The 13,791-nt window shown below is 37.5% G+C and overlaps 1 protein-coding gene across 1 annotated transcript in view; it reads left to right on the forward strand.

Moving 5' to 3' along the window:
• Positions 1-13,791, forward strand: part of SEMA5A (semaphorin 5A) — a gene marked incomplete at its 5' end in the record, with an annotated part of 330,167 nt that overhangs the window by 238,216 nt on the left and 78,160 nt on the right. Inside the window, 3 exon segments of the mRNA XM_080639305.1 lie at positions 5,492-5,609; positions 10,088-10,269; positions 12,721-12,864. Coding sequence (XP_080495431.1) covers positions 5,492-5,609; positions 10,088-10,269; positions 12,721-12,864 — 444 coding nt within the window.

The following is a 13,791-nucleotide window of genomic DNA, read 5'->3' on the forward strand; positions in this document are numbered from 1 at the left end:
TGGTAAAAGGAAAATGAAGAGAAAACAAACAAATAAACAAAAACCCCCATGCAAGTATGGAAGGGTTTTTGTTTGAAAATACTTTAACATATCACATACTGGACTGCTACTCCGTCAGACCAGTACATACCCTGTGCAACTCAGCTTAGAGTGCTCTGCATTACACACCAGTTGTTTTCTCATGAGAATTATTTTCAGCTCTCATAATATTCTACAATCTTTTTTGTAGACATTTTTTTGAAAATTTACAGAAAATTGATATCTGAGGTTGGAGTCCACCATTGACTGGAATGTAAGAAAGAGGGACAGGGAAGTAGAGATGGAGAAGGAGAATATTCTTGATGCAACAGTGTGAGCTGTGAGCAGGATTCCAAGACAGGAGTTTGGATGCTCCAGCTCTATGACCCTAAACTAAGTGGTTTTGAAGGCCAACTGCTCCTTGTAATACATTGAAGTAAAGGTATGTACAGTTACTTGTGGAATGAGAGGTAACAGTGCTCTTGAAATGTTGGGGTGACTGCTATCTAGTTAGTCTTTTTAAAAGAGTCAAGTTGTACGTCCTAAATTGGGGCTTGCTATCTTTATAATGATTCATTTTCTACTCTGAAGTTAACCTCAACATTTAAGTTCAAAACAACCTAGGTTACAGCTGACTAAAAGGATATGGTGATTGTGTACCCTGTTTCCATTTATATCCACTAAGGACACACAGGTCTTTTAAAGACATGGGGATGCCATATGGAAGCAAATGTGTCCAGCCTGAGCAATCACCGTTGTTGCTGTTCAATGCATAAACTTGCGGGAAAATCCCCAAATCTGTTGCCACTTAGGTAGCTCAGATTTTCAGAGTCTATTTGCAAGCTACAGATTTGCAAGCTCCAGTTTCAGCCCATCAAAATGGCTTTGAAAACCTTAGCTGCAGCTGGGGGTCCCAACATTTCCAGGCTCCTACCTCATAACCAGAGGGCTGGAAATTCTGTCTTGGTTGATTGACATGGATGGGGACCTCAGATATTGTTTCTTAACAACAAATGGCAAGCCTGCATTCTTTCATAGAGAGCATGCTCTGAAAATTGTCTTTCGCATTTGTTCTAAGTAGAAATACTTGGAAATGCCAAGATTCAGAGAACTGTGTGTTATAAACAACTTTACTACACAAATCGTGCATAAATTCCTGATTCTGACTTTGAGGGGAGGTGTTGTGGTTTAAGCCCCGCCGGCAACCCAGAACCACGCAGCCGCTCACTCACTTCCTGTCCCCCCCCCTTCCTCCCACCTGTCCCAGAGGGATGGGGAGGAGAATTGAAAAAATGTAACTCCCACTGGCTGAGATAAGAACAGTCCAGTAACTAAGGTATAACACAAATCACTGCTGCCACCACCAATAATAATAATGATAAGGGAAATAACAAGGGAAAAGAATACAACCGCTCACCACCTGCTGACTGATACCCAGCCGGATCCAAGCAGTTATCTAACCCTTCGGAGTAACTGCCTCTGGTTTTTATGCTGGACACGACGTGCTGTGGTATGGAATACCTCTTTGGTTAGTTTGAGTCAGGTGTCCTGTCTCTACTTCCTCCTGTCTTCCCCTCTTCCCTGGCAGAGCATGAGACTCAGAAAGTCCTTGGTCAGGGTAAACGTTACTGAGCAGCAACTAAAAACATCGGTGTTATCAGCGCTGTTCCCAGGCTGAAAGTCAAAACCGCAGCACTGCACCAGCTACTAAGAAGGAGAAAAACGACTGCTGCTGCTTAAGCCAGGACAGAAGGAGCTGGTAGATTTAAGGCTAGTATTGTCAGTGCACGTGAGATTGAATTACACCTAAATGGGTTTTGATTGCCTTGTAGAAATTCAGGTAAGACGAAATAACAGTAGTCCACACAGAGTGACTCAGATGATTAAAGGCTTTGATTTTTCTTAGCGATACAAGCAAGGGTTAAGCAGGAGTCAGAATATTTGACTTGCATCTTAGTTTGAACTCCTAGGACTTTATAAATTGCATGCTCACAATTTATGGTCTACATCATTCCTCTGTATCTTTAGATCCCCTTTCTTCGTTGCAGACATATATATATATATATTCAAAACCAGCAATAATGAAAACACTGATAGGTACCTTTGTACAGAAGTCTATTATCAGATTCATGTATTCATTCAGAAATGGATAGCACAGTGCATTTGGAGCATGAGACAGGCTTTTATCTTCAGTTGTCTGTTCAAATTTGCAGTGGGGAATCTGGCTTCAGTGAAATACGATAGTAACCCCAGTTCAGTTCCTGGTATAGAGTGTCCGGATCACAGCTGACAATAATTGGAACTAGGTAGGCATGACTATCTCAGCAGAAATGATTGAAAGGATCAGGAGACTGAAATATTCTCTCTTCTTCAAAATGCTGTGTATAGGTAAAAGCAGAAAAATGTTTCATTAAACAGCCTCTGAGGGTGCACCCCTTGTGTTTATATATTCTCTGAAATGTTACATCTCAAGAGGATACCTGTTTAACACTTACAAAATATATTGATATGGGGATATAGTCTTCACCTGAAAAGAGATTTTAAAATCTCTTTGAAATTAATGGTATCAGGATATAGCTTTTAATTTAAAGTGGTTTTTTGTTCTTTGGAGAACACACAATGAGTTCTTTCTAGTCTTAAACTGTATGAGGTTTTTAATATATTTTGCTCTGAATGGTGTTCATTTCTGCCTTATTTTCTGTCTGAATAAATCATCTCAAATGTAACTAAAGTAGAGCAGTTTGCTAGCCTGCTTGGTGATAATTATAAAAATGATAAAGAAAATGACTTGCTATTGCTGGTTTGCTTTAGAATGAGATGACTTATGGTTCTGTTACTATTCAGTCCAAATCCCTTGTTTAAGTGTTGCGTAACTGTCAATAGGCGTAGTGAATCATCACAGCCAAATGAATGCTTTGCAGGAGCGACCCTCATCTACCTACCTATCATTTACATTTGGTAAAAAATGTGAACTGCCAGTGTAGGGGGAAATTAGAGTTATTAGCTTCTTAAAATCATAGTTTTCACCTGCTCAGCGGACTTTTTCAGCTACATTCTGAAAAGACTCACCTAATTTTATCTTTCTGCAGTGCTCTCCAAACCTGGTTGCCTACTGAAATTATCAGTGTTTACAGAGTGATCGAACAGGCTTTGTCACAGCAGTGCAAGGACTTTTCAGCATTTTCTAAACTTCATTTCTTCCATGAAACTAGGATCTGTTCTGATACCAGGAGGTTATATGAATGGTTCAAATAGCTTTTGGTGCCCTACATATAACTTCTAAGTGACTTATAATGACAGGTACAAACCATTTTGATTTGCCTGAGTGGAAAGTAATGTGGAAACAAAAGCAAAAGAGGAAATGGGGTCTAAGAGCAGAGTGGGAGAAAGATCAGCTTGCTGCCAGGAAGGAGGGAGTGCAGTTCTATGTGAAACCATACTGGCTTCTAAAATATTTTATGTTTTGATAAAAAGCATCAAAAGCATAATCACTGATTTTAAAACTATTAACACATAACGTAAAGGAATAGTGAAGTTGGAAAAATGAACGCTTCTGCTTTGAGAAATAGCACAACTAATGTTGCCAATTGTACCTTATGTCAGCCTTTAATTTTGCTTCGTATTCTTTTTTCATAAAACATGCATTATCAGAGATATTCTGAAGGAGGATCTTAAACATCTTGTCTTGCAAATACTGGAAGACTAAGACACTTAAAACTTTCCATAATTTCCATTAATTGTCCTTCTCATTTTCTATATAGTTATGTGGAAATGTGCAGCCTGAGTTACAGAAATGCTAAGTGTTCACAGTTGCAAGAGCCATCAGTGGGAGCTCTCTTCTCAACACTGAATCCCTTAAACCAAAAGCTTTATCTTTGAACATGCAGTCTAATGGGGGGTACCTAGGGAGTTTTGACTGTTATGTCTCTTACTCTGTGCCCATTTTGCAGATAGCAACTATCCTTCCACGTAATGCTGTCAATCCGCATTGCCAAATGTACCATAGAAACTAATTCTTTAAAATTTATAAGCAGTAAGAGCCCTCTGTAATGGTATTACGGAATTGCATACTAGGGAATTAATAAGTCTGCATTTTGTCTGATGTTAGTGTGGAACTACATGAGGAATGCTGGACATAAATAGAAATATAACACAGGATTTGTAAGGACAGAATCACGGAAGGGCTAAGGTCGACAGGGGCTTCTGGAGGTCATCTGGACAAACTTCATGCTTAAGCAGGGTCACCTGGAGTCAATTCCTAGGATCATGTGCAGGCAGCTTTTGAGTATCTCCCAAGGATGGAGATATCACAACCTCCCTGGGCAGCATGTGCTAGTGCTTGGTCACCCCCACAATGAAAAAGTTATTCCTGATGTTCAGAGAGAAACTCCTGCATTTCAGTTTGTGCCGCTGCCTCTAGTCCTGTCACTGGGTACCACTGAAAAGAGCCTGGTTCCATCTTCTTTGCAACCTTCCTTCAGGTATTTGTACATGTTGATGAGATCTCCTCTGAGCTTCTTTCTTCTCCAGGCTGAACAGTCCCAGCTCTTGAAACCTCTCACAGGAAAGGTGATGTGAACAGGCACTTAAAAAGAGAATGATAATCCACATGGATTTGAGCTGGACAAGAATGATCAGTCTAGCATTTTTTATAATCCTGACAAAATGTTTGAATTTATAATTTTCATGTATAATTTCTAGGTATTTTTACAAATGTTAAAACAATTCTATTATGCTTCACTGTGATGAGATTTCAGCCTCCTTTCTTAAGTATCTTTAACTATGAAGCTGCAGATCTATTGCCTCAACTGCTAATGCTTGACCTACCAGTAGCAAGAGAAAGCTGCCATTTGATAATGAAAAGAGCTTCTAGTTTTGTAGATTGTACAAAACTAGATTCTGTAGGAAGCTGGACTATCTCCTTCTCTAAACTTTTTTCATCCTCATGTGCCACTAGGATGGAATGTCTAGAGCAGCATGTGTTGTGCAAGAGATGTGATGGCAGCCACCAGAACCCTTCTAAATTTACTTCCAGGGGTTCTGTAATAGTGCAGAAAACAAATCAAAGAGTTTTCTAGAGGAATAGACGTTGTCACCTGATTTATAATTCCAAAATTGATAGAAAAGACTTAAGAACTGTAACTCCTGTAACTTGGAGCTAGCAATGTATGCTTTTTATGAATTGCTGTAATTCTCCAGTAATTAAATGCAATAATTAATCTTGATGCCATACCATGCATGCAGCCAGAAATTCAGATATGTATTTGAAAGAAATCCTATCTTTGCATAGGCATTCAAATTAATTTCTCTTCTGTTCTGTCGTTTTGTCTGTAGCATACCACATCAGGGATCAATTTCACTATCTGTTTTAGGACTATGAAATATGAACAGATGCCACATAGTTATTTAGAGATCTTTAGCCAGTACAGATGAAGGTAAATGTTCATGTTTTCTGGTTGTTTTTCATTCACAGTGCATGCATTGGATCCCAAGACCCTTATTGTGGTTGGGACATGGTGATGAAGAAATGCACAACGCTGGAAGAAAGTCTGAGCATGAGTCAATGGGAGCAAAGCATTACTGTGTGTCCAGTAAGTCCAAATACATTTGTTTATCTCTTAAAACTTTTGATTCCATGTGAATTTCACGAGAATGAACTTACATAGATTTGTCAATCTCAGAAAACTGTATTTAATGCTATTTTTCTCAAGCCTTCCCATCATATTTTAACAGGATATTCTATTTCTTATCAAATGATTGATATAATATGATCAAATTATTTATACTACTCTCCAAGGGTAGTTGCATTTTACCTATAATGTCTGTGTTCCCACAATGAAAGCAAAAGTTCACTAAGACTAGAGAGACAAACATGTTTTTCTCTGCAGGATTTTGCTCCATTTTGTACTTCAAAAAAATTTAATCACTAGTGGTATAATCTTCTCTTTTAGGATCATTGTTGCTAATAGGAAAGGCCATACAACATCTTTCAAAGTCCATGAATTTGAAGGGTGAATCGTATGAGTTAAGTCTCCCCCACATAAATGACAGAAGTGATAATTATAAAAACCTCAGTATTAATATTTACAGTGGCTTAGCACTTTAAATATTAATTTTGAATTAATGTTATACCATAAAAAACAAACAACAGAGTTGATTTATGTCTCTGCTTTCTAATGTGGTTCCAATGTTGTTTTAATATTGACTCTTTTCCCTTACTCCAAAGAGCACTAAAAGAGGGTTAAGAAGGATCTTCCTTGAGCTACTAAACTTTTTGCTGTGGAAACTCATGCTGCTTTATCTTTGCTGCCTTCTGCCCATGTGGACAGAGGCTTTCCAACTCAGTTCTGCTTTCATTGCTAATAAGGACTTCTTGAACTTGTCCCTGCTTGCCACTGGAGCACATGCATCTATGTATTTGTGCTCATACGACATCCATGTTCTATTCTCCATGTGTTTAACAAGCTCTTTTTAACATTTTATTGAAAGTCCTCTTCCTTAAACTAGGCTTTGTTTAGTGAACTGTATGTGAAAAATTAGAATGAAGTTCTTCCAGCTTTCACTTGTGATATTTACATGTGTTGCAGCAGCCTCATGGACACAAATCACTACCCTGATTAATTATGAGGTTCTTGAGAATTAGCTCCCGTGTTCTGACTGTCTGTGTTTGACATTAAATAGTAATTAAACAGTATTTTTTTAAATAATAATTAGATAGTAATTAAATAAAAATTAAATACTAATTGAATAATTAAATCATTAAATAATTAGATTATTAAATAGTAAATAAAAATAAATGAATTAAATAATTAAATAAATTAAAATAATTAAATAATTAAATAATAATTAAATAGCAATTTTTTAGACAATATTTTGGCTCAAATCAGGAGCAGCCTTGGGGCAAATACTCTGATTTCTCCCATCTACTATTCTCTGGCTCACAGCACAAAGCAGTCTTGAAGCACACAAGCCACATTACTTTTGGGTGAAATTAAAACAAAAATGTGCTCCAACTACTACTAGGTATTTGATCCGTGGCCACAGTGAGTCCAAAGTAAAGCCCACAAAATAGGTATGGTGTATGTGTCAGATCTTCAACACCAGCTGTTTTATTTTTCAGATTTGCATGTGTGCATACCACTTGCTAATAGAGACATAGTTATTGTCTCACAGAAAGTCTGGATTCAGTCACTAATGAAGTCCTTGGCTGTCTGATTGGCAAGTAACTAGATGTATTGTACAGTATATTAATTCCCAACTATATGCAGTGTATCATATCTGACTGCGTTAATCTCAGGCTAAAGGTAGTTATGTGGAGGGTTTGCTGGTGGGTTGCTGTATCAGGAAGGATTACTGAAAAGGGTTGGTTGGTTGATATTCACATGAGCAGTCTGCCTACTGCTTCGTCTGAATTCTGGCATTAGCCCTTATTTTCTTTCATATATACAAATAATGAGGCCAAGAAAGGGTTGGTGTGGGATGGAGGAATGATTTAGAAAGCAGAATTTTGTTCTATTCTATTCAAATGGAAAACCAATTATTTAGTATCTGTTGTATGACAATTGCATAGGATATATGTCAGTCTAGTCAAAGCAGGGGAGCACCAAAGGATTGTTGAGAAATTTGTCTGCAGCTGTGAGACTTATACTGCATATCAGAGATGAAGGGATTTAACAAGCCTCCAAATGGTTTTTGGAGTTGAGCAGATTGAGATTGCATAATATAGGGAAAAATTTAGAATTAACTGAAAAATTTGGAATTAACTGTCTAAATTGAAAGGCGTGGTTTTGCCACTTTTCTGTCAGTTACCTCTGAACTCAAAGTAACACAGTATTGAACAAATTTGTAAATTTCATAGAAACTTTCATTTAAAATTGCACTGTATTCTGGCAAACCGCAATGGATTACAATTTTGCTTAGTGAGGCTTTCAAATATTTGTTTTTATAACATTTTTATGTGCTGTATTCACAGGATATATAAGCCAAGATGAAATGAATTTCATTTTGTAAGCAATTGAGCTATGTGCATCCTTGACATTTGCTATATACATTTATGATAATGTTGCAGGCAGAGCATAACAAAATATTAGAAACCTTCTACCCTCCCTCTTTTGGTTCCAATTGGTTCCAGTATCGTAACTGTTACTTAATCTTTTTAACACTACAGAAAATGTGTCAGATTAATGCATGCATGCATTTCTTCTAAACTTGGATTAGAGAGAGGCCTGTTTATACACTAGTTTAGCCCAAAAGTAAAAGTGTGACCAATTGCACTTGAGAAATCTCTGACATTAATTAGGTTAGGTACCTACCATCGCTAGTTTATGGACTACATATGTGTTAGACTAGCAGTGTAAGAGAGAATGGGTTTACTTGTCACTTAACAAGAAACAAGTATTTCCTGTTTTATGAAAAACAACAGTGTCTACTCTGCATGAGCAAAGCTTGGAGAGTTATTTTCAGTAAACAGCTGTCAGCAGAATTTTGAAATGATGAATTATGTTGATGTCAGTTGTAGCTGGCAGAGTGTACACATAGCTGTTCTGTGGAGAAGCTGTATCTGTGAAAAATAAATCATAAGAAATATAATTAATAGTGAAATTATGGAACCTTTACCACGCGGAAAGAATCAGGCAGCATCCAGTGTAGCAGTGGAAACATGTCTCGTGCTGTAATTGAATCTCTTGTCTCTTAATATTATTACTGAAATGTACACTTCTCTCACCACTGTTGAAAGAATACTAAAAATAGCAAAGGGATACACTATTTCAGATCATTCATGACAATCTGTAATTGTAGTTCCTATTTCAATAATTAAGCAAATGTTGAAGTGTTACATTCTTACACATGTGATAAAATATGCATGACTGCAACTCATATGTATTTATTTTTATCTAAAAATTACTTTAAATGCTATTTAGCCTGCACTTGTTGGTATTGTTGCTTTGACTGAAGGTTTAAAAGTGTCATAATCAAAAGGAAAATCCTTTAGCATTTAAGTGAAAAATTTGCCATCATTTCCATGTATGATCGCAGATTTTTCAAGATTAGCACCTTGCTGAAAGAATTAATCATATTAAGGCCCCATTTTCTTTAGAAGTTCTGGTAACCATGGAGGCTGCTATAATTTCTATTAGCACATTTTGTTTCAGCTGGATAGTAAAGATGCCTTATGAACATGTGTTAATGTCTGCATGATGAAAACATTCCGGTCGAGATGAGAATGGTCTGACTCTTCCAGCCAAAGGTTTTGAGAATTCAGTGTGAGAAAACTCTCCCATCACATAGAAGTTAGGTGCTGCTTTTTGAAGGTGGTTTTAGGAGAAAGAGTAATATTTTAAACCACATTTCACTTTTATGAAGTGGTGTTACATGGTATGTGCTTAAAAAAACTATTGTCAAAAAACACTCAACATGGAGGCTTGAATTTGATTCATCCAGTTTTGCTGTTCTGGACTGGAAGGGACCTTAAGGATCACACAGTTCCAAATCCTCCCCCAGCCATGCGCAGGGACACCTTCCACTAGACCAGGTTGCTTGAACACGGATGGGGCAGCCACAGCTTCCCTGGGCAACCTGTTCCAGTATCTCACCACCCTCACAGTGAAGAATTTCTTCTCTATTTCTTCCTTATCCTGTAATGCCTCTTTCTTTTGATCTGTATTTGGGCTTCCACACATTCTTGCACATGCTGGTTTGCAGTCAGTATCCAGGTTCCTAATGACCCATAAATATTAGGAAATAGGGAATACTGTCATCAGACAATAATCAAGAAAGTGATACTATACTTTCATTTGAATCATTGTGGATAACTATGGTTATGAAACATAACAAACAGTTGTGATTATTGTTGTTGCTGTAGTGCTTGCATTCAGTGGCCCAGATTGGTTGGAGGTGATGGGAGTTATGTAGATACAGAAATTATAAGGGGAGCTTGCTGTCTGGAAGGAATGCTCCTCTAGTGGAGGCTTTCATTTTTCGTGGCTCAAGGCTGTACCTCCAGAATTAAGAGGTTGTATGAAGGAAATGTCAGGCCTCAGGTAAGCCTTTCTGTTGTGTTTGTTTCTAGATGAGGAATCTGACAGTGGATGGGCATTTTGGAACATGGTCGCAATGGAAACCTTGCACACACAATGACGGTGCCAGTGTTGGCTCCTGCCTTTGCAGGACGCGTTTGTGTGACAGTCCTGCTCCTCAGTGTGGAGGTTGGCTGTGTGAAGGACCAACCATGGAGATTGCCAACTGTTCCAGGTACGCAAAACAATTTCAGATTCTGTCATTCATGGCTTGAAAGTTTTTAATTTAATTAGAATAGAACCTACCTTTTGAAATTGGATCAGTAACCCGCAGGTCCTGTTCTTCTGTGCATGAAACACCTCATAGCAATGGCCACGGTAAATGAGACATTAGTATCTCTAACTTTGTGGAGAGAGAATGAGGCAGACGCAGTGATTTCATGATTTTGAATGCTGTGTACCAAGCAATATTGTCCTCAGCTAATTTTAACAAAAGCTCAGACGAAAAAAACCATCAACATTAGGTAATACCCAAAGTCTGATTCTTTTTTTTCAGTTCTGTAAATCATGAAACTTTTTTCCTGAAAGTCAAAACTCTCCACTTTTTAGGACATCCCATGTCACCATTGTATTCCCCCATTCTGCCTCGGACAAAGTTTTTTCATTCTATCTTTAGATTGTATCATGACATTTAGATCTATTACCAGTCTGTCTGCCACTCTGTAGCCAATCTTTTGTCTTCCTCAGGCACGTAACCACTCCCAGAAAAAACAGTAAGAACAAATCATTTCAGAGAGACTCAGGGCACTACATATTCTGAACTGCACTAGGACTTTATGTTACTTTAATTGCAAGATGAAACTTATTTTATGGTGCATTCTGCTTATTTTCAATGAATCTTTCTGCTTTTTGTCTCTGCCTTTTTTTTTTTTTTTTTTTTAACATCAGAAGCACATCATGGTAGTGACTAAAACTCATTATCCTTCTGCACAAGATAACTGCAAGCTCTGTAAGTGGAAATAGTCAACTTTAGGGAAATTGTTAAAAGCATAACAACATAGAATATAATATTATATCAGGAGAATGATAGAAAAGATAAGCATGCTGTGAGATACTGAACAATCAAATAGCTATTGACAGTCAGGTTTAGAAGGGAATTTGGAATATGATTTGGGCCTCAATTCACATACTACTGTTGGCAGTATTGCATACTATTTTAAAATATTACTTCTGTTAACACTGCTATGTTAGTAATTGATACCCAGAATTCATGGAGATCCAGATTCTTAGTTCATTTTACCGCTTGGGTCATGCATTGTATTGACAGATTATTTTTTTGTCTGGGTTATCAGTGATAGCTGGTTATTTGTTTCAAAAGCTTTTCTTCTCTGTTATCAACCCTTCTAATAATGAGACATCGATATGAGTGAAATTTAAACTGGTAATATTTGTGATAAATTGCTTGAATAATCATATAAATTTTATTACTGAATTTAATTAGTTTTCATTGTTAAAGAAAAAAAGTTATTTCAAAATCAAGCAGTGCACTATTTTAACTTCTGCTTTTATGATGAAACCTCAAGAACTCATTATAATTTAGTTTTATTTTTTCTTGATTTCTGATTGCCTTCCACCAATACAGAAAGTGCAAGCTAGTGATAAAAGGTTCTGGGAACTGCTAAATGCATATTTTTTTTTGCTTAGGAGAGAATATGAGATGTTTGGTCTAGTATATTTTCCCTAGCGTATACTGCAGAGGGACAGGAGTGTCCTTTCCAAAAGTTCAGAAACACAAGGTACAGCATGTGAATTCTGTTACCTTTTTGTTGCATTACAAGTAAGATATTGGCACCTTCTCAGAGTATCCTGTTGAAATTGTGAACTAATACATTTGACACTTACTTACAACTCTTTTATCTTTAGAATCATAGAATCATTTAGGTTAGAAAGATCAGAGTCCAACACTTAAGCTAACACTGCCAAGTCCACTACTAAACCATGTCCAAAGTGCCACTTCTACACGTCTTTTAAATACTTTTAAATACCTCTAGGGACAGTGACTCCACCACTTCCCTGGGCAGCCTATTCCAGTGCTTGACAACCCGTTCAGTGAAGAAATTTTTCCTAATATCCAATCTAAACCTCCCCTGACGCGACTTGAGGCCGTTTCCTCTTGTCCTATCGCTTGTAACTGGGGAGAAGAGATTGACCCCTACCTCACTACAACCTCCTTTCAGGTAGCTCTAACAGAGCAATAAGGTCTCCCCTCAGCCTCCTTTTCTCCAGGCTTTAATCATTTTCTTTTCAGAACAGGTAGCAAAACTTCACATTTTAATCTCTCTAAAAAGAAGACCCATAAATAATATTTGGAACAATATGTAATTAAAATTTTTCTTCAGAACTTTGATACAGGAGTTTGCAGATGGAGAAGCAACTAAATAGCTTCATATCTTTGTACTTTACTTATGTAAATGGGTCATTTTAGCAGTTGCTGATTACAAAGCATGGAATATGGAAGAATCAGAGCACCTTTATTTTAGTCAAACATTCTTTAAGAAGTGGAACACTATGCAGTATTAATTACTTCTACAGAAATATTAATAGCCAGATTCTGCTGTCAGTCACACCTAATCAGCCATTCGCTATGTATAACAGATGACAGAGCCTGAGCTTTTTATTCTACCAGAAATGGAGGCTGGACACCATGGACTTCTTGGTCACCTTGTAGTACCACATGTGGAATAGGCTTTCAAGTTCGTCAGCGTTCCTGCAGCAATCCAACCCCTCGACATGGAGGACGTGTCTGTGTGGGACAGAATCGTGAGGAGAGGTGAGTTATCTTTTTGTTGCTGTCTGTTTTAATTTCATCTGCTCAGCTGTGTTCCACAGGACATTTTCTCCTTTACCTGCCACCTTCTTCTCTCCCCTTTCACACTCTCTTTAACTCCACTGCTGCACAGTCACAGCATTTCCATTAACAAGGCTGGAGGTGTGGAGCAGTTCTTTCATCTTTCACTTAGCTGCATCCCTCCTGAGCCAGCTGAGAGCTCCTGGTAGTGCCAGAGAATTGTGCTGAAGCAATGTGCTGCTGTCCCTTGAGACCCTGAAAATTGATTCTCCTTGAAAATTGATTGCATCATGTTTGAATTGTAACTCACCCAGACTCAGGACCTGGAATTCAGAGAAAATACAGTAAGGTCACAGCACTATGTTACCGATGCTGTGAGTTCATTTTTTTTCTGTCTTAAATGAATTAAGTGTCTATGTAGCATGAAAGGAAGTTTCAAGGGCTTTGCTTTATATTCAATAAATATAATACACCTTGAACTCAAATATATTTTAGCAAGGTTTCAGTTTGGTTTTTGTTTCTTTTTTTTTTTTTAATTCTTATATATATTAAACCCTCAGCAGATGAAGTCAGCTCAGACTTTGGTTTCACTATCTGCTGCTTTGGCACTAGGCTGAGTATTTTTGTCACTAGCTCAGAATGTGAAGTTCAGGCCTCTGATTCATTTTACATGCACCTTATGTCTCTAATTTGTAATTGTTAGGAATGTTAACAGGAATTTAATATCGCTTTAAATCAAACTAGAATATATTCAGATAAACTGCAACTGTTAGATGCATTATATTCTTTCCTGAGGCATGCCAAAAAGCTAGATAGCAGAAGACTGGTGTTAGAATTTGGAGGACTGTTGTCATCTGTTCCAAGAGATGTGTGTGAATACTTTTTTTCTCCACATGCACTTGTAGCTTA

This window comes from Psittacula echo (genome assembly GCF_963264785.1).
Source record: "Psittacula echo genome assembly, chromosome: 2".
NCBI classification, from domain to species: Eukaryota; Metazoa; Chordata; class Aves; order Psittaciformes; family Psittacidae; genus Psittacula; species Psittacula echo.